At 64.8% G+C, this 21,757-nt stretch overlaps 12 protein-coding genes across 12 annotated transcripts; 6 read left to right on the forward strand and 6 right to left on the reverse strand.

Annotated features, from left to right (window-relative positions):
• Positions 1-25: 25 nt before the first annotated feature.
• Positions 26-1,827, forward strand: MJAP1_003687 (uncharacterized protein; the record flags this gene model as incomplete). The annotated part of the gene is made up of 3 exons (XM_060267613.1): positions 26-220; positions 243-1,751; positions 1,774-1,827. The coding sequence occupies 3 exons, from the start codon at positions 26-28 to the stop codon at positions 1,825-1,827; spliced, it is 1,758 nt and encodes a 585-aa protein (XP_060123596.1).
• TIM44 (protein translocase subunit) lies at positions 1,828-3,300 on the reverse strand (the record flags this gene model as incomplete). Its single annotated transcript, XM_060267614.1, has 1 exon — positions 1,828-3,300. The coding sequence occupies one exon, from the start codon at positions 3,298-3,300 to the stop codon at positions 1,828-1,830; it is 1,473 nt and encodes a 490-aa protein (XP_060123597.1).
• Positions 3,301-3,439: 139 nt separating this feature from the next.
• MJAP1_003689 (uncharacterized protein) lies at positions 3,440-4,303 on the forward strand (the record flags this gene model as incomplete). Its single annotated transcript, XM_060267615.1, has 1 exon — positions 3,440-4,303. One exon carries the CDS (start codon positions 3,440-3,442, stop codon positions 4,301-4,303), a length of 864 nt encoding a protein of 287 aa, XP_060123598.1.
• Positions 4,304-9,820, reverse strand: MOT1 (TATA-binding protein-associated factor mot1; the record flags this gene model as incomplete). Its single annotated transcript, XM_060267616.1, has 1 exon — positions 4,304-9,820. One exon carries the CDS (start codon positions 9,818-9,820, stop codon positions 4,304-4,306), a length of 5,517 nt encoding a protein of 1,838 aa, XP_060123599.1.
• Positions 9,821-10,332: 512 nt separating this feature from the next.
• On the reverse strand, positions 10,333-10,853 carry MJAP1_003691 (uncharacterized protein; the record flags this gene model as incomplete). Its single annotated transcript, XM_060267617.1, has 3 exons — positions 10,333-10,353; positions 10,376-10,478; positions 10,501-10,853. 3 exons carry the CDS (start codon positions 10,851-10,853, stop codon positions 10,333-10,335), a joined length of 477 nt encoding a protein of 158 aa, XP_060123600.1.
• Positions 10,854-10,923: 70 nt separating this feature from the next.
• RML2 (mitochondrial 54S ribosomal protein rml2) lies at positions 10,924-12,192 on the forward strand (the record flags this gene model as incomplete). Its single annotated transcript, XM_060267618.1, has 1 exon — positions 10,924-12,192. One exon carries the CDS (start codon positions 10,924-10,926, stop codon positions 12,190-12,192), a length of 1,269 nt encoding a protein of 422 aa, XP_060123601.1.
• A 19-nt stretch (positions 12,193-12,211) lies between these two features.
• On the reverse strand, positions 12,212-13,180 carry MJAP1_003693 (uncharacterized protein; the record flags this gene model as incomplete). Its single annotated transcript, XM_060267619.1, has 1 exon — positions 12,212-13,180. The coding sequence occupies one exon, from the start codon at positions 13,178-13,180 to the stop codon at positions 12,212-12,214; it is 969 nt and encodes a 322-aa protein (XP_060123602.1).
• A 184-nt stretch (positions 13,181-13,364) lies between these two features.
• On the forward strand, positions 13,365-15,068 carry LKH1 (dual-specificity kinase; the record flags this gene model as incomplete). The annotated part of the gene is made up of 1 exon (XM_060267620.1): positions 13,365-15,068. The coding sequence occupies one exon, from the start codon at positions 13,365-13,367 to the stop codon at positions 15,066-15,068; it is 1,704 nt and encodes a 567-aa protein (XP_060123603.1).
• Positions 15,069-15,814: 746 nt separating this feature from the next.
• Positions 15,815-16,398, reverse strand: MJAP1_003695 (uncharacterized protein; the record flags this gene model as incomplete). Its single annotated transcript, XM_060267621.1, has 3 exons — positions 15,815-16,000; positions 16,025-16,161; positions 16,338-16,398. The coding sequence occupies 3 exons, from the start codon at positions 16,396-16,398 to the stop codon at positions 15,815-15,817; spliced, it is 384 nt and encodes a 127-aa protein (XP_060123604.1).
• A 45-nt stretch (positions 16,399-16,443) lies between these two features.
• On the forward strand, positions 16,444-18,947 carry MJAP1_003696 (uncharacterized protein; the record flags this gene model as incomplete). The annotated part of the gene is made up of 3 exons (XM_060267622.1): positions 16,444-16,798; positions 16,821-16,939; positions 16,962-18,947. 3 exons carry the CDS (start codon positions 16,444-16,446, stop codon positions 18,945-18,947), a joined length of 2,460 nt encoding a protein of 819 aa, XP_060123605.1.
• Positions 18,948-18,978: 31 nt separating this feature from the next.
• Positions 18,979-20,440, reverse strand: JHD1 ([histone H3]-dimethyl-L-lysine(36) demethylase; the record flags this gene model as incomplete). Its single annotated transcript, XM_060267623.1, has 2 exons — positions 18,979-19,051; positions 19,074-20,440. The coding sequence occupies 2 exons, from the start codon at positions 20,438-20,440 to the stop codon at positions 18,979-18,981; spliced, it is 1,440 nt and encodes a 479-aa protein (XP_060123606.1).
• A 34-nt stretch (positions 20,441-20,474) lies between these two features.
• Positions 20,475-21,729, forward strand: MJAP1_003698 (uncharacterized protein; the record flags this gene model as incomplete). Its single annotated transcript, XM_060267624.1, has 2 exons — positions 20,475-20,523; positions 20,546-21,729. The coding sequence occupies 2 exons, from the start codon at positions 20,475-20,477 to the stop codon at positions 21,727-21,729; spliced, it is 1,233 nt and encodes a 410-aa protein (XP_060123607.1).
• Between the last annotated feature and the right edge of the window lie 28 nt (positions 21,730-21,757).

Below are 21,757 nucleotides of genomic sequence, written 5' to 3' on the forward strand. Positions count from 1 at the left end.
GCAGCCCGTGCACGCTCCCACCAGGATGGCCGCGGCGCGCCCAGCGACGCGCGCGTACCTGCACGCGCTCTTTGGGCGGTCACAGAACGATAGCGAGGCGCGCGATGCGGCGGAACAATTACTAGCCAAGCTCGATGCGGGCGACGAGCGCGACGAGGACTCGATCGCGGCGCTGCGCAACGCGCTCGGCGGCGTGTTGCATAGCCTGCACAAGGAATTAGTAGGTCGTGTGGCTTACGCAGAACGACAGTGAGCTGGACTCGGCGGTGCTTGCGCTGATGCTGCACCACCGCGACGATACGGCCGCGCCGAGCCCCCGGCTGCAGCGGAGAGCCAAGGGCTCGCCACGCGCCGCGCCGGCCTCGGCCATGGCGCGTACACAAAGCGCGCTCGCGCGCGACGCGCAGGAGCAGCGCACCGCCTCGCTGGTGAGTGCTTCGCCCCGTCTTAATGTGGCTGCGGCGTCATTTACGCCGCGCGCCGCGGCACCCGCCGCCGAAGAGGCGCCGGACGAGGACGAGGACGAGTTTTCTCCGTTTGCGCGCACGTCCGCCGCCGAGGTGTACGCGGCGGCGGCGGCGCCCGAGGCGTACCTGCCGGATATGGACGCGCTTGTAGTGGACGACTTGCCCATGTCGCCCCTCGACGTCTTTTGCGACATGCTCGTCACGCAGCACGCCGAGCTGTTTGGCGACCGAGTGCACACCGCGCCGCAGCAGATCCAAGCCGCGCTCGAGCGGACACACTACGACGTACAAGCCACGATGGCCATGCTGCAAGAGGCCTACCGCACTGGCAAGCCACTCGCGACGCAGGTCACCCCGAGCGAGATGCCGGCGCAAGAGTCGCTCGGCGGCGCACGCGTGTGCCGCTACTTTCTCGCAGGCGAGTGCCGGCGCTCCGACTGCCGCTTCTCGCACGATCTCAACAAGGCACTGTGCCGCTTCTGGCTGCGCGGCCAGTGCCTCAACGAGCCTTGCTCGTTTCTGCACGACTTTGAGGCGCTTTCTGTCCTAGCCTCCTCCTTGCAGCCCGAGCCCGAGCCCGAGCGGCGCGACGAGGTGGTGGTGCCGGGCGCCGTGCCGCGGCGCCTCGATCCAGCACAGACCCACTGGGCGGCGGCCGTGCAGAAACCGTCCGCACGGCCCGCCAAGGCGGCGCCCAAGGCGGCGGCGCCCAAGCGCGCGGGGACGTCGGCGGCGCGCCTCATGCTGCGGCCACCGACGCTGCTTCCTACGCTGAGCACCGGCACCGCGCTGAGCACCGAGATGGGCAAGCTGCGTGCGGCGCTCGGGCACGGGCCCGCCGAGCACGACGCGTGGACGCCGATCGAGGCGCTCCTGCGCGAGCGTCACAAACGCATCCGCGAGCAGCTCCTGGTCGCCGCCGGCGGCGATGCGGGCGGCTGGGGCAGCAGCGCACAGGCGAGCGACGAGCGCGGCGCACAGGGCCTGCGCGGCAAGTGGGCCGGCGGCGTGGGCCTGTGCCTCGGCGTGGCGCGCCAGGCGAACCTCGGCAAGTACGCCAAGCACGCACTCTCCCTCGACGAGCGCACCGAGGTGTTTCTGGATATGCACGGCCTGTACGTTGCCGAGGCGCTGCAGGCGTGCGAGCACTTTTTGCTGCAGCTCGAGCGCGAGTCGTTCCGGGGCCTCGCCTACCTCGGTGTCGGCGCGGGGAAGCACTCGAACCGTGCGCGGGGCACCAAGCTCCACGCGCACATCCGCGACTTTCTCCAGAGCTGGGCTTATGTATGTACTGTGACTGACGCAGCCCTTTGCCGAGTACGACGGTGTGATTGCATGTGATCCCACGATGCATTTGTAGCTACATAAACGCGGCCTGGCCACGGCGCGCCAGCTCGACAATCTTCCAGCCGCCGGTAATCTCATTGTCCAGCCCGTTCTCGTCGCGCGTGAGGACCATGGCGTAGCGGCAGAGGTTCGCCTGCTCGACGCTGCCCTCCTTCACCTCGCCGGAGCGCGCGTCGGTAAAGTACATCAACTCCTGCGTCTGGAAGCTGATGACGAGCACGGGCATCGGGCCCGTCTCGAGCATCTTGCCTTGCAGGATCTCGATGCTGGACAGGTCGAGGATGCGGCCCTGCGCGAGGTAGCCGCGCTGCAGGTAGGGGTCGATCGTCGCCATGAGCACATTGTACGTCGCCTCACCGCACCATTGGCGCAGCAGGTGGCGCTGGCCGGTGTGGTACGCATCCAGCACCTCGGGAATGACGTACTCGCGCAGCTCCAGGCCAAAGTTGGCGAGCGTAAAGTCGGGGTCCATCTGCTTAAAGGCCCGCACGACCTGCGCCGTCTCGTTCTCCTCGAACCACGACGCGACCGTGTTGGTCACGCCACGCACACGCTCGATGAACGGGTTCTCCGACTCTTGGTACTCTTCGTGCCACTCGCTCATCTTGCGGCGCAAAGGACTGTCTTCGGGAAGGAGGCGCCACTTTTTCTGCGACTTGTCGTCGACCAGGACCAGCGCCTCACCCGCGTCTTCGTTCGCGGCGGTGCGCTGCGTGCGCGCAGCGTAGCCACCGAGGCGCCTGGGAGACTGGGGCTTGGGTGCCTCCTCCTCGGGCACCTCGGCGCCTTCGCGCCCAGCCGCTTCGCCGGCCGCAGCGGCCGCGGCGACGATCGGGTCGACCGGCTCCGGCGCGACGTCGACGTCGTTCACCGGCGGCGCGCGCCCAATCTTGCGCAGGCGTGCCTCGCGCTTGATGCGGCGCGCCTCCTTCTCGCTCGTGCCGTGCGCAAGGCGGATGTCGATGGCGCTCGAGCCATCGTCAAAGGCCTCGGAGAGCGTGTCGGCAAACGCCCTGTACACCTCCGTGTTGCGCACCGGCGCGGTCGACTCCTCGACCTGGCGGCGCAGGCGGTCCGACATGGCAGACAGCGAGCGCATCAGCTCGCTCTCCTCCATCTGCTTGAGCGTCGCGGCGATCGCACCACCGACCTGGCCGCCGCTCTTGCGGAGCTGCTCGGCAGCAGCCTGCAGGCGGGGGTTGTGTTTGATCGACGAGATGATGCGCGCACGCTCGTACGCCTCACGCGCCTTGCGCATCGTCTCCGAGTCCTGGATCTTGCCCGACTGACCCTGGAGCTGCTTCATGTTGTCCTGCATCTCCTGCGACTTGGACAGCTCCTCGCGGAGTGTCTGCACAAACACCTGGAACGGCGACCGCGGCATATCCGCGGCCATACGGGAGGCATGCAGCGAACGCAGCGCATAGTAGCGCGGCCGCGCGGTGCGCAGCGCCGCCGCGCCACTCCGCACAAGAGGCGCTTGCATGGTAAAGGAACGAAGAAACTCCACGTGGCTCCACGTGTGACTACCATGTCCTTCCTCGGCCTGCGCCAGGCGCTGGCGCGCACCGTGCACGGACTTCAGCGGGAAACGGCACGCAGTACGTCGCGAGGCTAATCTAGTTATGCGCATGGATGTGAGTGCTGCCGACACCGCGCAAGACGCCATGACCCTCTACAAGCTGAGCACGCCGCCACAGATCGCACAGATCGCGCTCGGATCCGACTCTGATATCGGCGGGATCTCGCGATGCCACCTCTCGCTGGAGCACGAGAAGGGAGGGGAGGGGTACGGCCGCTTCTACGGAACGGTCTCGTCCCAAATTCCCCGAAACGCGTCGCTCGAGCGCAGCGGGTACGCGGCTTTTCGCAACAAATCGCGCCCGACGCTCTTTGGCACCGAGTCGTGGGACACGTCGCTCTACCCTTACCTCGCGATTCGCATTCGCAACCGCACGCCCAAGGCGAGTGGCGGCGCGCCAGACTCGCTCCGCTCCGCGCTCCACGCACAGGACCAGTCGGGGCCGGCGATCCCAAGGGCCGTGCACGCGCTCGGCCTGCCCTACCCCGGTGTGGCAACCCAGCCGAGTGGTCCGCTGTTCTTTGTAAATGTCCAGACGGACGGACCAGTGACCACCGATCTGTACCAGCACCGCCTCTGGCTCGATGAGGGCAAGGGCGACGAGTGGCAAACGGTCACGATTCCGCTGGACGACTTTGTGCTGACCAACACCGGCGTCGTCTCCGAGTCGCAGGTGTCGATGCTGCGCGAAAAGGTGCTGAGCGTCGGCATCAGCGTGCTCCTCGATCCCCCGGTGCTGCCGGCAGAGGAGGAGGATGCGCCGGGCGAGGACGTCACCTCGCCGCTCGGCGCCTTGCGCAAGGACGAAGAGGCGCGGGGCAGCAAGCGCGATGCTTCGCACTCGTTTGATCTCGGTGTACAAGGGTTCTATGTCGTGTCCAGTCCAGAGCATGGGCAGGCATTGTAACTAGGGCTGCCAATTCGATAGCGATGCATACTCGTTTTCCTCCGCATCGGGCATCTGCTCGAGGCTGGCCAAGAGCGCCTTTTGGCTGATCCCTTTCGGCTTTCCGCGGGGGGGGGTATTGGCACTGGGCGGCGGAGGCGCCGAGTCGGAGTCGAACAGGTCGAGAATCTGGTCGGTGCCCATCATCTCCATGCCCTTGTTTTGCTGCGTAACGACGGAGTTTGCGACGTTCATCTTGAACTGCTGCAAGCCCATGATCTTCGCCTCGAGCGTGTTGCGTGTAATCAGACGGTAGACATTCACCACCTTCTTCTGGCCCAGGCGGTGTGCACGGTCCATCGCCTGCAGATCCTTCATCGGGTTCCAGTCGTGCTCCACAAAAATCACCGTGTCGGCACCGGTGAGCGTCAAGCCCAGACCGCCGACCGACGTCGTGAGGAGCAGCACGTCGATACTGGGGTCTGCGTTAAAGGTCTGCACAATGCCGTGGCGCTTCTCGGTGCCCACGCTGCCGTCCAGACGCAGGTAGGTCACCGACGGCATAAGACTCTGCAAGAGGTCCTTTTCAATCACGTCCAGCATCTGCTTCATCTGGCAAAAGATGAGCACGCGGTGCTGCGACACGGCAGCTGCCTCGGTGCACGCCGCGGCAAGCATCGCGTCGCCGGCGGGGTTCTGCTCTTGCCCAATGCCACAGTCCAGCAGGAGCTGGCGCAGGGCTTGGAGCTTGGGCGCATTCGCAAGGCCTTGCAGCGTGCCGCGCTGCTTCTCGACCGTCTGCAGAATCTTTTGCTGCGCGGGGTTCGCGGGATTCAGCACCAGCGAGGGGTGGTTCGCGAGCTTGCGCAGGTACTGCAGCGTCTGGAACACGTGCTGCTTCGGCGTCGACTCGCTGCTGTCCTCCTCGGGCTCGGCGAGCGCATCCTCGACCGTCTGACGCGCCTGCGACTTGACAAAGTCGTCGTACAGCTCTTTCTGGATATCGCCCAGATCGCACTCGACGTCCTGGATGATCTTGGGGGGGAGATCGTCCAGCACATCTTCCTTCAGGCGGCGCAGCAAGAAGGGCACAATCTGCTTGTGCAGCGCCTCAAGCGCAAGCGTCGCGGCTTCCTGCTCGGACGCACTCGGCTTGCCGTTGCGGCATGCAAGCACAGGCTTGGCAAAGCGCTCGTGGAACGCATGATCGGTCCCGAGGAAGCCCGGCATCAAAAAGTCGAATAGACTCCAGAGCTCCAGCACATTGTTCTGGATGGGGGTGCCCGAGAGAATCATGCGGTGCTGCGCGCGGATCTGCTTCACGGCTTTGGTCGTCTTGGTCTTTGCACTGCAGATCACATGGCCCTCGTCGAGGATGCAATAGTGCCACGAGAGCGGCGCAAGCGCCGCAATGTCATTGCGCACCACATCGTACGACATGATCACCGCATCGTGGCCAGGAATCTCTTTTTGCAGGCGCGCACGCTCGGCGGGATGGCCCGCATACAGCATCGGGCGCAGGTTCGGCGAGTACTGCTTGATCTCGTGCACCCAATGCCCAGTGAGCGTAGGAGGGCACACAATCAGCGACGGAATCGGCGCCGAGTCGGGCGACTGCGTCGCCTTCCAGCGCTCGTCACGCTCAAAGTGCTTGCACGAGAGCAGCGTAATGGACTGCAGTGTCTTGCCGAGACCCATATCGTCGCAGAGAATGCCGTGCAGCTGGTATTTGGCAAGGAACGCCATCCAGCTCACACCTTCCAGCTGGTACTTGCGCAGCTCGGCGTTCATCTTGACCGGAATCTGGTAGGGCTGCACCTTGCTGCCATCCAGCAGCTGAGTGAGGAACTCCTGCTCCGCCTGCCGCCGCTCCAGCAGTGCCGGGGGGAAGCCGGGGGGATCCGGCAGCCCGTTGATCAGCGGAACGAGCTTGACGAGCTCCGCAAAGGTATTCGTCGCCAGCAGTCGCACGTCCTCGTCGCTGTCGCTCATACGGCCTAGCACAGGGACCACCAGGAAGATGACATAGGGCAGCAGACGGTCGTCCAACGCACGCACCGTGTGTGAAATCACCTCGATCGCACCCTGGCGGTGCACGAGGTGCGCAGCATCGCCCAGGAGCGGTACGATCTGCTCGACCAGCGCGTGCATGCTCAGGTCGGTGAGGCAGCGGGTCAGGACACTGTAGCACCGCGCGCCTGCCGCACGCACCACCGCAATGGGGCTCTGGCTGACGCGCACGAGCGTGTCGAGGAGCGGCGCAAGGTCGTTTGCCAGCGACGCGTCGACGTGCGGCACGACCGCCTCGAGGATCGAGCAGGCGTCCAGCACGCCTTGTCCCAGCTCGTCGCTCGCACCGAGGTCCGGCTGCGTGCCATCGGCAAACGTATCGAGCAGCGGACGCGCGGAGCAGTCCCACAGCGCAGGTACATCTGTCCAGAGTGCCGCGCCAAACTTGGTGCAGATGTTTTGCAGCGCCGCGTTGGCGCCGCGGCGGATCAGACGGCCGCACTGCAGCGCCGGGTCCTCGGCCGGAGTGAGGTCCGCGTACTTGCCCTTGGCCGGCGGCTTGCGCGTGGCGTCGAGCGTGGCGAGCGTGTAGATCCGCTCGTTCTGCCCTTTGGCCGTGCTAAAGACGGCCGTGTTCGACGTGTCCTGGCACACGAATGCGCACAGATTCTTGATAATCTTTGCACTGGGGTTCGCACGCGCCTCGGGGCGGCTGCAGAGCGCAAGGAAGTTGGCGACGGCCGCCGCCGAGCGCGCTTGGAGGTCGATGTTCTCTTCAAACTTGACCGAGTTCATGATGCTGCGAATCACTGGGTTGAGCTTGGCAGGCAGAACTTCCCAAGCAATCACTGCGGTCGCCACCGCCGAGAGCACGAGGATGTCCTCGGTCTCTTTGGTGGTCTGGTAGCGCTCGACGCCGGTAAGGATCTTGCGGCGCTGGTCCTGAAGCGCGTTCTTGGATGTCTCGCGCGCCTTGGCACCGAGCATACCCTCGAGCTCCGCATAGGTCGTCTCGGCAATGTTCCGCGCGTCGTCAATGGTAAACGGCCCTGCGGGCAGCTCGGGCACCTTGGCCTTGGCGAGCTTCCCGTCGCGCACAAATATCTTGAGCAGCGTCTGGCAGTCGTGCTGCATGCGCTGCAGCATCACGGTCATCTCCGCATACGTCGTCGGCATCGTCGCGTCCAGCAGCGCAAGGAGCGTCGCGTGGACTTGGGCGACGTCCGCGTGTTCCTCGAGGAACTGCGCGGGGTGCTCGACGAGCTCTGCCCAGCGCTGCGTCACGACCGATGCCAGGCACTTTTGCAGCGCGGACGTCGACGCGAGATAGGTCTGCAGCAACGCACACGCCTCGTGCTCGGCCGGCGCAAGGCGCGCCAGCACCTCGCCGAGCGCCGTCGCGGCGCCGAGGCGGCCGCGGATCACCGTGTCGATCCCGACAAGCGTCAGGTCCTGCGAGAGGATGCCCTTGTCGATATCGTGCTCGATGCGCATGCCGGCCGTCGTGCGTGCCGGGACGTAAAAGAGCTTGTAGTCAATCGGCTCGCCGATCGGCATCATGACGATCTTGAAGAGCGTCGGGATGTAAGGCAAGACGCACTCGGCAAAGCGCGCAGGGCGAGCTGCGAGCACCGCAAGCACCTGCTCCCAGACGCGGCCGGTCGCCTCGCGAATCGGCACGCGCTCCTCGACAATCATGTTTTGGAAGAGGAGGCGCACGAGCACTTCGTCAACCCATGCATGGTCCATAGCGTCCGCCTGCAAAAAGGCCTGCATGCAGTTGAGCACCGACAAGCGGACGCTGGTGATGGTGTGCCGGAAAAAGATATAGAGTCGGGGAATCAAGGCAGAGAGCGCCTGGTCGCCCGTGCGCGCCTGCATCAGCTCCATTACGCGTGCGTAGCCAAAGAGCGACGCAAGGAGGTCCATCACGCCGCCGGTGCTGCTCGAAAGGTCGTCCTTCATGTCGCTGATGCACGCCCAGAGCTGGTCGAGCAAGGCAGGCACGTGGTCGAGGTGCTGCTCGACGAGCTCCTGCGTCACCGGCAAGAGCGTCGCCGCAGCGACCGCGCGCACGTCGTCGTCGTCGTCACGCAGGCCAAGCATCGCTACGTCGACCACATCGGTGAGCATATCGCTGCCGAGCTTGTCGGCGTCGCCCCGCAGGAGGTCGTGGCGAACCGCGACCTCGTACTTGAGGCCAAGCAGCCCTGCATGGCGCACTTCCCACACATAGTCCGAGCGCCGCCCGTCGCGCGGGACGTCGTCCTTCTTGATCGCGTCCTGCCGGATCATTTCGAGGAGGACCTGGTGCGTCTGGCGTACCAGGTCGCCGCTCATATGAGGCAGGAGCTGCGCCAGCGTCTGCGACGCCGTCTCGCGCACCGGCGCAACGACCTGGTCAAAGACAAAGTCGCCCAGGCGGTCGAGCGCAAAGACGCACAGCAGGCGCACCGCGAGATCTTCGGCCCACTGTACGTGCCGCGCCTCGTTGGTGGCGCGCGCCACGCCGAGGCGTTTCCCGCCGCCGGTGCCCTGGGTGCGGAAGAGCTCGCGAAGGCCGAGCGCGGCGCCATGCCGCGACTCCCACGTCGGCGAAAAGAGCTCCATGCTGAGCAGCTCGGCGAGCGGCTGAAAAGGCCAGTCGCCCGCCTGCGCCTGCAGCGAGGTGGCAGCGCTTGTGGTGATGCTGCCCATCGGCAGGGCCGGCTTGGACCCTTCACCCTCGAGCTTGATTCGCTTTTCCTTCTCCTGTGGAGCGATCGGCGGCGCGGCGGTGCCGCGTGCATTGCTGCTCAGCTTTGCCTCGTTCTTTCGCTTGCGTTTGAGCTGGTTGCGCTCGCGCGCGCTAAGCGTGCGCTCCTCCTCTGCCGGGGGTTCCGGCGTCGGGGGCTCCTTGACTTCGGTCTTGCCCTTTTCCTGCTTCAGCTGGAGCTCGGCGTCCATGTCGACGCCGACGTCGATATCTTCTCCACCAAACCCGAGGCCGAGCTTGCCGAGGAGGTCCTTCTTGGCGTGCTGCAGGCGCTCGCGAGAGAGGAGTTCCGGGACGTCGTACTCCTTCCCTGCCGACGCCAGGAGCTTGGTGCCGGCGGTGAGCAGCGTCTGTAGCGAAAAGTCGGCAAACGTCAACGTCGGCGGCAGCGGCTCGGCGTCGGCAGCGGCTCCCTCTGTCTCGTCTGGGTCCCAGACGCCCGCGGCGAGGCAGATATGGTACAAGGCCTGTGCGGCCGCGTTGCGTGTTTCCCACGACTTGGAGAGGAGCAGCGGCACGACGCGCGCCAGGAGCGACGTCACTTCGCCCCACTCGCCCTCGACGCCACGGTAGGTCGTGGCGAGCGCCGCGCCGCCCGCCACCGGGGCCGGCGCCTCGTCGCCATCTGTCTTGGTATCGGCAGTGCTTGCACCACGCACACGCAGCGCCGCAATCTGCCCTAGCTGCACTGCGGCTGTCGACCGGATCGACTGGGAGGACCCAATGTCCAGCAGCGAGACGAGCCGGTCGAGCCGCGTACCGGGAGAACCCATGGTGTGTGCGCCACTATCTAGCAAGTGGTCTGGCGCACAACGTCAACTTGGTGCGGGCACAATCCGCAAGATGTGTGCTCCGATCGGCGCACCCCGCTGGTCCTTCGCACGGCGGCCCTTTTCTGCTCCAGGGGGGGCACTTTATATATCGGGCGCGACGCGCCGGCAAATCCACGTAATTCCCCAAACGCCCCGCCACGCGTGGCCGCAGGGGCCAACGCGGCGGCCGCCGCGGACCGCGGCGGGTGTGGGGGCGTTCGGCGTGGATCGTGCGGGTGGCGCGGCGCGTGTCCCTGGCCGGCGCTTGCGACCAGATGTAACGTAGCGTACCATAGCAAACGCCGTGCGTACAGAAAGCGGGCGCTAGTCCGTACCGCGGCTAGTCCGTGCTGCGGCTAGTCCGTGCCGCGGCTAGTCCGTGCGCTCGTCCCGCGCTGTCCCGCGTTGCCACCCTTGAAGCGAATTGAACTACTGATCGTCGGGCAGTGCAGTGCACTGCACTATAAACAAATCTAACGGTCCTCTGCCCATTCCTGTGTGAGACGTGTGACGTACGTTTTCGCGGCGGATCTGCGCCTCCTCCTCCGGCGTAAAGTCGTTGTGAATATTGAACAGCTTGCGGATCTCTTCCGGCTGCTTGCCCTTGATCATGTTCGCCCTGCATTAGCTTGGATACGTACACAGTTTTGCAGCCCACGTCGAGCAGGCTCTTGATGTCCAGGTAGTTGGCCGCGAGGATAATTTCAAAGAGCATCTCTTGGTCGACCTGGATGAACTTGGCGTCCCACTCCGAGATGTCTGTCGCGCGGCGGCGCATCTCGTCCGCGTCGTCGCCGGTCGTGGGCAGGTCGTTGCGGTGGTGGCTGCAGTACTCGAGCACCTTGGCGAGCACGCTCGACGAGACGTTCGGCAGCGGGATCGGCTGGTCCGTCTCGCCAATGTCCTCAATCATCTGCTTGATGAGCACCGACCGCTCCGCAATGTCGCGGTCGACGGTAAAGTGCTCGTTATCCGAGGTCGTCAGCAGCACCATTGTGGTACGAGCGGCGCGACGGGGAGTCACGTGATGAGACGAAGAAGCGCGAAAGGCTCCTCCGCTCGTCATGGCGTCTAGTTGGAGGAGTGCGCTGCATGCGCTGCGTGCGGTGCGGCCGCAGGCGCGCCCGTACTCGTCCTCGCCGCGCGCTTTTGCGCCGGTGCGGGTAGGCTCTGCGGCGCCGGTGGCGGTCGGCGTCGCCGCGCCGCCGCCGGCCGCGACGCCGGCCGGCCCCTTCCGCCGCGAGCGCCGCGCAGCGCAAAAGCGCCAGCGCAAGATGGCCAAGAAGCGCAAGGAGAGCGAGTCAATTGCTGTGCGCCTCGGTGTCACCGAAAAGAAGGTCGCGCCGCTCGTGCGGACAGACCACCAGTTCAAGACCTTTAAGCCGATTACCCCGTCGATCCGCTGGGTCCGGCACCCGCTCCAGGGCGATCTGCACCGCGGCCGCCCGGTGCGTGAGCTGACGCAGGCCAAGCGCAGCACGGGCGGCCGCAACCACCATGGCCACATCACGGTGCGTGGCCGCGGCGGTGGCCACCGTCGCCGCCTGCGTCTCGTCGACTTTTACCGCTGGGAGTCGGGCGAGCAAAAGGTCGTGCGCCTCGAGTACGACCCCAACCGCAGCGCGCACCTCGCGCTGATCGAGCATACCGAGTCTGGGCGCCAGAGCTACATCCTCGCGCCGGACGAGCTGTCGGTGGGCGACACGGTGCAGAGCTACCGCACGATGCAGGCCGGCGGCCCCTCGTCCAGCTCGAGCCTGGACCTGGGTATTTTTCGTACGCACGCGATCCGCCCCGGAAACGTGCTGCCGCTGCGTCTGATTCCCATCGGCACGACGATCCACGCCATCTCGCTGCTGCCCCTCGGCCCCGCCAAGATGGTGCGCGCGGCCGGCACGCACGGCCAGCTCGTCGCCTTTTCGTCGTACCGCAAAAAGGCGGACGATGCGCTGGTCGAGGACGTGTCGCCGAACGCCATCGGCACGCACGCGCAGGTGCGCCTGTCGAGCGGCGAGGTACGCCTCGTGCCGGTCGACTGCTGTGCGACGATCGGGGTGGTGGGCAACAAGGACCACCAGCACCGCCGCCTCGGCAAGGCTGGCCGCTCGCGCTGGCTCGGCCGCCGCCCCAAGGTGCGCGGTACGGCGATGAACGCGGTCGACCACCCCCACGGTGGTGGCCGCGGCAAGTCCAAGTCGAACAAGGTCCCCCGCTCGATCTACGGCTACCCCAAGAAGTTCCAGCGCACGCGCAAGCCCGGCACGCGCGGCGGCAACCGCATGGTGCTCCGCGAGCGCCCGCGCCGCAACGGCAAGCGTGCTGGCAAGGCCTAAATAGCTGTTGGTATCTACGCTACTTCTTGAGGCGCTGGCGCTCCGCGCGCTGCGCCTTGCGCAGCTTCTTGTACTTGTGCTTGTTCATCTTTTTCCTGCGCTTCCTGCGCACACTGTCGAGGTGCACAGGCGCAGCAGGCTTGGGCGCGTCGCCTTGCATCTGCTCCAGCACGGCGTTCCACTCGCGCTGCGCCTGGACCTGCGTCTGGACGAGGCCGTGGGACAGCCAGAGGTGCGCATCTTGGTCCGCGTGCTCCTCGTTCAGCGCGGGCTCCATGGCAAACGCCTTGGGCGTGCGCGCGGCCGACGGAGGCACGTAGGGCTCGGTATGCGCGCCGAGGTGCGTCGCCACGCCGCGGCCCCACTCTTTTTGCGAGCCGCTGGGCTCGCCGAGCACCACGAGCTCGGCTTCGTGGCCGAGGCGCTCGGCACGCGCGACGTCCTCGCCGCGCTCGAGCGCGTTGGCAATCGCCTCTTCGCGCGCGTCTTCGTCGCGCTCTCGTCGCTCGATGCGCTTCGACTCGGCGTGGACGACCGGCGATGCGGGCGGCGTCGCGCGGCGCATGCCCCTGCGCATGCGCTTCGTACGCGGCGCCACGTCCAGCTGGCTCAGGCGGTCGAGCATCTCGCCAAACGTGGCGCTGTCCACGCCGCGCGTCCGGCGCCGCCAGTGCCCTTCCGGCGCCTCTTCAAACTCGGACAAGAGCATGTCCGGCTGGATCAGGCGCGACGGGCGCACAGGCAGTGTCTCGTGCTCCAAGAGCGGACGGTGCTGCGCGTAGAGCTGCTGCAAGTGCAGGCTGCGCTCGCTCGTCGGCGGCGGCACGGCCCGGGGCTGCATCGGCATCGAGAACGGCGGGCGGCGCGCAAGCGACACCGCCTGGCACTGCATCACGCACTGAGCACGCCCACACGCCACAGGCGCCGCGCTGCTCACCGCCTGCGCCACGCGCACCGGCAGCCGAACGGCCATCGCTCCCTTTCGCATGGTGGAAGAGAGTCCACGTGATACCTCCACCGGCTCCGGCACGTGAGGACGTGCCCGAGCCAGCAGCGCGCTCATCCCCGCACGGTGTGTGTGACGAAGGCGCTTGCAGAGCGCGTCTAGGGCGCGAACGATGGCCACAGTAGTGCCCCGCTTGAAGAAACGGCGTCTATCGCCTGGAGGAGGAATGGACGCGTACGCACCGTCGTACTCGTCGCTCGACCCGTCGCAGAGCTCGCTGAGCGACGGCTTATCGCCCCGTGCGCATGCCGCGCCGGCGTCCATGACGAGCGTCAAGGAGATGATCGATGGCAAGGAACGCCAAGTATATGTAATCAGTGACGACGACGACGACGACACGCCGCCCGCGTCGCCGCTGCGCAACCCACCGGTGGTGGCTGCGGCGCGGCACAACGGCAAACGCAAAGCGTCGGCGCCGTGGAGCGGCTCCGACGAGGCGAGCGCCAAGCGCCAGCGGCATGATGCGAATACCGCGGTGCTCGACCAGCTCGCCGCGTCGCTCAATGCAAATGGAATGCGGCAGGCCTATGCAGAGCAGCCTGCCTATGCCGATCCCGAGGCGTACGGCTACGCCAACGCGCTCCCGGCGCCCTATACAATGCCGTCGCCCGCCTATCCCGAGATGTACGCGGCGGGGAGCCAGAACCTGTCGTTTGCGCCGGCGCAGGACAATGCTATGCTTCTCGCGCGGGCGAACAAGGTGGATCCCTACTACCCCTCGGCCAAGCCCCGGCAGTCGTATTACGATACCCGGCCTGTCGAGCCGTGGGCGAGTACGACGCAGGTGGACGGGCCCGAGGCGCTGATGGTCGACGACAAGGACGGCCACTTTATTGTACGCGAAGGCGACCAAATCACGCCGCGCTATCAGATCCGAGGCATGCTGGGCCAAGGCACCTTTGGCAAGGTGGTCAACTGCTACGACCGCAAGCTGCGCAGGTGTGTCGCAATCAAAGTCATCCGGGCCGTGCAAAAGTACCGCGATGCAAGTCAGATCGAGATCCGGGTACTGCAGTGCCTGCGCCAAAACGACCCGCTAAACGAGTACCAGTGCGTGCAGCTGCTCGAGACGTTTGATTTCCGGAATCACGTCTGCATCGTGTCGGATCTGCTGGACCGCAGTGTGTTTGATTTTCTCAAAGACAACCACTTCCAGCCCTTCCCTTGCCGCAATATTTGGTACTTTGCCAAACAGCTCTTCAAGAGCGTCGCATTTCTGCACGGCCTCTCGCTGATCCACACGGATCTAAAGCCCGAGAATGTGCTGCTTGTGGACGCTTCGTACGACGTCGTTGCCACCTCGCGGCGCGCCAATGCACGCAAGAAGCGCGTCCTGCGCAACGCAGACATCCGCCTGATCGACTTTGGCAGCGCGACCTTTAACGACGAATACCACTCGGGCGTCGTTTCCACACGGCACTACCGTGCCCCAGAGATTATCCTGGGGATGGGGTGGTCCTACCCTTGCGATGCATGGTCCTTGGGATGCATACTCGTGGAATTCTTTACCGGAGATGCCTTGTTCCAGACGCACGACAACTTGGAGCATTTGGCGATGATGGAAATGGTATTGGGGGGGTTGCCAGACGACTACCGGCGCAAGGCAGAGACATACAAGCCAGAATACTTCCGCAACGGCCACCTCGACTATCCGAAACCCGAGACGAGCAAGCAGAGCCGGCGGTACGTGCAGAACATGAAGCGCCTGCAAGACATTGTCGCAGCGCCCGCCGCCTACGCGAAACACAACCAGGCGTTTGTCTCGCTCCTGCGCCGCCTACTCGAGTTTGACCCGGCCAAGCGGATCACCATGCAGGAAGCGCTCTTGCACCCATACTTTGACCTCCAACCCAATGAGATCCCGCCCTAGAGGGCATGCATCACGATAGATACCACGGCCATTCACGACTAAGTAATGTGGAAACCACGTTTTTTTTTTCTACCAAGCCAATGCTACGCACTTACTCGGGCTTGGCGGTGCCCTCCTGGAACAGGTAGGTGAGGTGGCACTTGCCGCAGTACTGGCGGTTGTGGTGCCACGCCATAAAGATACCAGGGCCGCACTCGGGCGAGGGGCACTCACGGCGGAGCTGCTTGACCGAACCGTCATCATTGATGCGGTAGTACTTCAGCGTGGCCATCTTGACCTTCTTGTGCTTGTGCTTGATCTTCTTGGGGGTGGTGTACGTCTTCTTCTTACGCTTCTTGGCACCACCACGCAGGCGAAGCACCAGGTGAAGGGTCGACTCCTTCTGGATGTTGTAGTCCGAAAGAGTGCGGCCGTCCTCGAGCTGCTTGCCGGCGAAGATCAGGCGCTGTTGGTCCGGAGGAATGCCCTCCTTGTCCTGGATCTTGGCCTTGACATTCTCGATGGTGTCCGAAGACTCGACCTCGAGGGTAATCGTCTTACCCGTAAGGGTCTTGACGAACACTTGCATGACGAAAAGCTAACCAAACAAAGTGTGGTGTCTTCTGATGGTTAGATGCCGCACGGCAAAAAGAATACGCACTGCTAAGCCAAACAAGTGAGGAGCAAGAAGGCGGCGCGCCGCCCTTTCCTTTTGTACGCCCAGCGTGGGAAAAAAAAGTAGTCACGTGAAAACTAGGTCGATCGGGCTATGACCGCATCGGGCTCCGGCTCCGCGCACGCTCCGCGCGGCGGCGTGGAGGTGCGTTCCGGGGGGGCTGCACAAACGCATAGTCCGCCTCGAGCGGCTGCTCGAGCAGCGTGAGCCCTTTTTTGCACGCGTCAATCGCTTGCCGCGCTTCGTCTTGCGTCTCGTATTGGAGAAGAGCATAGCCCTAGGAGTTAGCCAGAAAACCTACCTTGACATAGCCCGTGCGCCGATCTAGGTTCAGGTGCAGGTCCTTGACCTTGCCGAAATCGAGAAAGAGGTCCATTACATCGTCCTCGGTCGCTTCTTCGTGCACATTGGTCACGACGACAATCCACCCTTCGACGGCTGCGTTAGACGCTCAACGTACATCGCGCAGCTTGCTCCTCCGCATCGCCAGCGGCGCCATCCAGGCGCTCAAACGTGCCCGACTTGACCCCATCGAGGTCATCGGACGCCCCAGGTCCAAAGCCGCGCCCGCGCCGCCGCACACTGGGATCTACAGGTGAGAAAAGAGAACATACCGTCGTCCAGGTCCATCTCCGCACCCCCGTCGCGCTCGTACCGCTCGCGCGCGTCGCTCATCGTGGTGTGGTGTCACGTGACACAGCGCACGGCTTGCCCAGAAGCATGACGCTGGGCGGGGGCGTCGCAACCGTCGCGCAGGCGCTGGACGAGCGCCTGCCGCAGATTCACGCTGGAGTGCACGCTTCTAAGCCGCAGAATGTCGATCGGCTCGCGCCGCAGGATGCACTTGCGTGCGTCGAGCGCGAGGCGGCGTCGCTCGTCGACGCCCATCGCCAGGCGCGCGACGCGTGCGTCGCGGCAAAGGAGACGGACAGCACCGACGCGCCGGCACTGTACGAAGAGGCGCTGGCGGGTGTAGTGTGGGCCAAGGTGCACAACTACCTCATGCAGGGCTCGGTAGAGCAGCTCGACGATCTCGTGGAGCGCTTCGACATAGCGCTGGCTTTGCAGCGGCTCGGTACGTCGCGCAACTAACGCAGGTGTCGCGGACCCTACGCTTCCTATGGCAGCTCTGGAAGACTGGATGGAGCGCTCGACGATCGCCGAGTGCATGGCGCTCTTTGACTATGCGGAATCGCGCGCGGCTTTCCTGACCGAGGTACGTCGTGCTCCTAACGCAGAATATGGCTGCCAATGGAGGCAAAGGACTGGTCCTTCTGCGGCTGTGTAACGAGCTGCTTCGTCGTCTGTCCAAGGCGCATCAGTCGCAAGCCGTCTTTGCGGGGCGCATCCTCACCTTTCTCTCCTCGCACTTTGCCATCGGCGAGCGGAGTGGTGTGAATCTCAAAGGCGAGTTCCACGTCGAGAATGCCACGTCCATCGAGGCTGTGGAAGTGCCGGAATCCATGGACGAGGACGACGCATCTGCCGAGGGCCAGGCATCCAACCCCCACTTTTATACCCTGTTTTGGAGCCTGCAGCAGTTCTTTGCGCGGCCTGTGCACCTCTTTGACCAGGCGACCGACACGCCTTGCGCCGAGGCCGTCGCTGCGATGCACCTCGGCGACGATGTGCGCGCCCCGATGAAGGCTTTCCAGCTCGCATCCGAATGTGTCCTCTCGGTGCTGCAACACTACAACAAGGCAGAGGCACACCCGACGAGCGAGGCCAAGCTCGACACGTACAGCACCGAGGCGTTTTACCCCAAGTACCTCAGCGGCCGCCCGCTGCTGGCCTATGAGCTGAGCGACATCTTGTTCCGCCGGCACATCCTCACGCAATTCCTCGTCCTCTTCCAGTTCCTCCTAGGATGCACTGCGACGAGCCGCGAAAAGAATGGGGGGTGGGCCAACAAGCTCCTCATTCCGCCCCACGAGCTGTCCGAAGCCGACGAAAAGTGGACGCGCCGCGCGTGGCGCCAAGTGCAGACGCAGCTGAAGGAGACCGGAAAGGACGGCCGCGAATTTCTGGGTACGGTCCTCGGCGTGCTCAAGCGCGAAAACAGCTGGATCCAGTGGAAGGGCGTTAGTGCGCCAGCACTAGAGAAGGAGGCGCTGCCGCCGACCGACTCGGAGGCATGGGCCGAAAAGGCACACGCTGCTTTTTCGGCGCGCCTGGCTCAGTACCCTCACGCGCTGGGCACACCGGCGCTGAGCATGCTATGGGAGGACGGGTTCGTGCCGCAGGCGCCGTCGAGCGTCCAAGTGACCGACGAAGAGGGCAATCCCAAGACGCTCGCGACCGACGGTCTCGAGGAGCTCGAAATGCCGCCGATGCTGCCTTCTCTTACGTCGCTCAGTCGCTCGTTGCACATGGAAGAGCAGCGCGCGAAGCAGCGCCGCGCTGCGTTGGGCGACGAAATGGCGGACGAGGCAATGGCGCATATCCAGAATACCAAGCAGAGTCTTACCTGGCGCGCGCTGCGCAGTGCAGGCAATGCGCGCCTGCATTTGATGGCGCACATGAACGGCATCGACGATATTCCAGGTCTGCTGCAAGCTATCCACGACGAGGAGCAGAACGAGCCGTACGACGCGCCAATTCTGCGTGAAGCCAACGAGGCGGAAGAGAAGGCTCAGCGCGATGCCGAGGCGGAGGCCAAGGAGAAGGAGGAGAAGGAGCGGGAGGAGAAGGAAAAGGCCGAGAAAGAGGCCAAGGAGAAGGAAGAGAAGGAGAAGGCGGAGAAGGAGGCGAAGGAAGAGGCAGAAAAGGAGGGCGGGGAGGCCCAGGGCGAGGAGGATGAGGCGGAGGCCGAGGATGTCGATGCCGATGCCGACGCCGATGCCGATGCCGACGCCGATGCTGATGCCGATGCCGACGCCGATGCCGATGCCGACGCCGACGCCGACGCTGATGCCGACACCAACACCGACAATGCACACGAGCACGACGACTCCCAGCCCACAAGCACCGAGCCTGCGACGTCGGCTGACCCGTCTGACACGGCCGATCCCTACGCTGATCACGATACCGATGACGAGGCCGGCGACGTCTCGCACATGCACGTCGACCACGAGACCTCGTCCGTGCATACGGCCGACGAGCGCTCGGTGGACGAGACGCACGATGCGGACGCGACCTTTATGACCGCCCCCCACGCCGGCCGATCGAGCGATGTGGAATCCTCGCGCGAATCGACGCCTGTTCCTCTACGGTCGGAAGCCTAGTGATTCCGCTGCCGCTTGCGTGGAGCGTCGTCTACAAAGTTGTGTAGTTTTTGTACGAGAGCACGAGGATCCGGTACAGCATCGTGCGGCACGGAATCGTGCGCCTTGCGTGCTTTAACTGTGCGCTGTCCCTCTGCATCGGTCTCTAGCATCGTTTCGAGCTCCTGTGCGAGGCGGCGGCACAGGTGCCGAATCCCGTCGCGCACGCGCGGCGCGAGCTCCATCGGCAAGCGCTCGGACCACCCCTGAGCCACATACCACGCAAGGCGCATCAGGTGCGGAAACCGAAACTTGCGTGGAACGCGAGTCGCGATCTCGAGTTCCTCCAGACGCCAGTGCATCGCGACGTTAAAGTCCGAGAGGAAATTGCCGCCAATGACCAGCGTGTCCTGCGGCGTGTGTACGGCGTGAATCCAGCCGGCGGGAATCAGCATCGTCTCGCCCGCAGCGATTTCGACGCGTGCAAGGCGCTGCAAAGAGTCGCCGAGCCATTCGGCTTCCTGCCGCGCCGACGACGTCCACGCGCGGTACGCGTTGAGGTTGGCAGGCGTCGGCGGAGCAAAGAGGAACACCTTTTTCCCCCATATCACATGGTAGTATACGTAACTTGCGGCAAAGTCGATGTGAAAGTCGGTAAACGCGCCTTGCACGCCCATCAGGACGTACCGCTGGACTTTGGGCCACTTGCTTGCATCCTCCGCGGCAGGCCGCTTGTCGCGTGGCCAGTCGCGTTCGACCCAGTCGCTCTCGGCGACCATCGCAGGTGCCGCGACCATCTCTTCCATGCGTGTGCCGGTGACCTCGAGACTAATCACGTTCAGAAGTTTTTCGCGCTCTGCCGCCGGCGTCTCAAAGTAAGATGCCCAGTCGTCCAGCGTCCAGGATGAAGAGGACATTTGCGTGCGCACGTCAATCACCTCGACGTTCGTCTCGGGGCCGACCCAATTGGCAATGTCGCGGATCGACGTCGTGCGGGGCGGCGCGCGCATGCCGCGAATCTCTGGGACGCCGTCTGGCGACGAGGGGACAATAGTCGGCGTGTCGAGCGCGTACGCGTCGTTCGCGAGCCATTCGCGTGTCCATGTGCTTGCAGGTACGCGCCGCGCGATATCAGGCAGCGGCGCACAGTGCGCCATGTACTCTTCCCAGCGGCGGAGCGGGTCCGGGGGGCGCCCTTCTTGGATGGCCGCATAGTCGGTTGTCGCGTGCTCGCGCTTCGATCGCCGCCGTGGGCCGCGCATCTTGTGCGAGTATCCACGCGCCTGGCACGGCGCACAGCACCACTTGTCGTACGCCTCGACGTCGTCCAGACCGAGGCACACGACATGAAACCAGGTCTTGCATTGGAAGCACGCGACCCACAGCTCCTTGTCGCGCTCGTCTTTGGGCGTGCACAGCGGGCACGTTTCCTCCTCTTCGGCCGCCTCGGCACTCGCCTCCTGCTTCACATCGAGCGGCTCAGCCTTGCAAGGCGGGCGCGCGTCTAGCGCCATGAATGTGGACCGTTCGCCGTTCTCCTCCACTTTCATGCGCCGTGGCAAATTGGACGAGGCGCTCGGCGCGCTGCTGGGGCTGGGTAGGTAGCGTAACTGACGCAGATCATGAGACGGTCACCGAGCAAGTCATTCCTTACCTTTCTACGCATACCACGCCCAAGATGCTCCGGTTATACCTGCAAGACCTGATCGGGACGTCGCCCGAGGCCAAAGAGCTCACCGAGCAGTACGTCGCCGACCGATTCCCGAAGGAGGCGCCGCCGCAGCCGACGGTGGAACCGAAGCACGAGTCGCCGCGGAAAGCACACGCAAAGCCCGTGCGCGTCACACCGAGTAATGTCGCCTCGGCGCTCGCGGCGTCCGAATCGTCGGCGCCAAGAAGCTTGCCGCCGACCAAAGAGATGCTCGAGCTGGACGCGGCCTTTGCGATGCTCTCGATGGAGCCCACGTCCAAAGAGGCTGCAGCACATATTCCCACATCGCGCCGACTATGCCTGTGCCAAGGCGAGAAGCACGCCCTTGCGCCGTACGCGCCGCTGTGTGTTTCGTGCGGACTGATTCTCTGCTCGGCGCTCGTGCCGGCCCCGATCTCGCCGCACTCGGCATGCCCGTCGTGCAGCGCAAGCCCCATCGTGCCCCCCCACACGCGTACTCAGCTCCTCTCCGAGATGGTCGACACGCGCGAGCAGCTCGTCGAGGAGCAGCAAAGCCGCGAGGCCGAGCGCCGTGCAGAGGTGGCACGGCAGCGCGGCGCGGGGGTCGACTCGGCCTTTCCCACGCTCGGCCAAGCGCCGGCGCCGACGCCGGCGGCGGGCGCCAGCAAGCGCAGCCGTGTGCTGCATCTCGATATGAAGACGCACAAGGTGACTGTGTCGCGGCCCAAAGAAAAGCCGAAAGCGAAGCAGGCCGCTGTGCCGACTTCCCACACCGCCGAGCTGCATACTACCGCCGAAGACGGCTCGGGGCTCGTGCACGACTACGAAGACGACGGATTCCGCACTCACTATATCACGGCCACACCCGCGCCCGCCGCGGGACCCGCCCACGGCTGGGCCGCCGTGCAGCCGACGCCGCTACGCTATGTTGCGGCCGAGTCGCGGCCAGCGCCCCTCGCGCCGATCTGTTCCGAGGTGTATACCGAAGTGCCGGACCTCGCGACACTTCTCCAGCGCAAGCCGCCGGGCAGCTCTGCCGATACGCAGCGGCGCAGCAAGAACTCGGCGATCAACGCAGGCGTCGCACGCGCCCAAGGCCGCAAGACCGGCAAGCCGAGCAAAAAGCGGTAGCCCCGTAGTCACGTGGCAGCCCGCACGG

This window comes from Malassezia japonica, chromosome 7, assembly GCF_029542785.1.
Source record: "Malassezia japonica chromosome 7, complete sequence".
NCBI lineage: Eukaryota > Fungi > Basidiomycota > Malasseziomycetes > Malasseziales > Malasseziaceae > Malassezia > Malassezia japonica.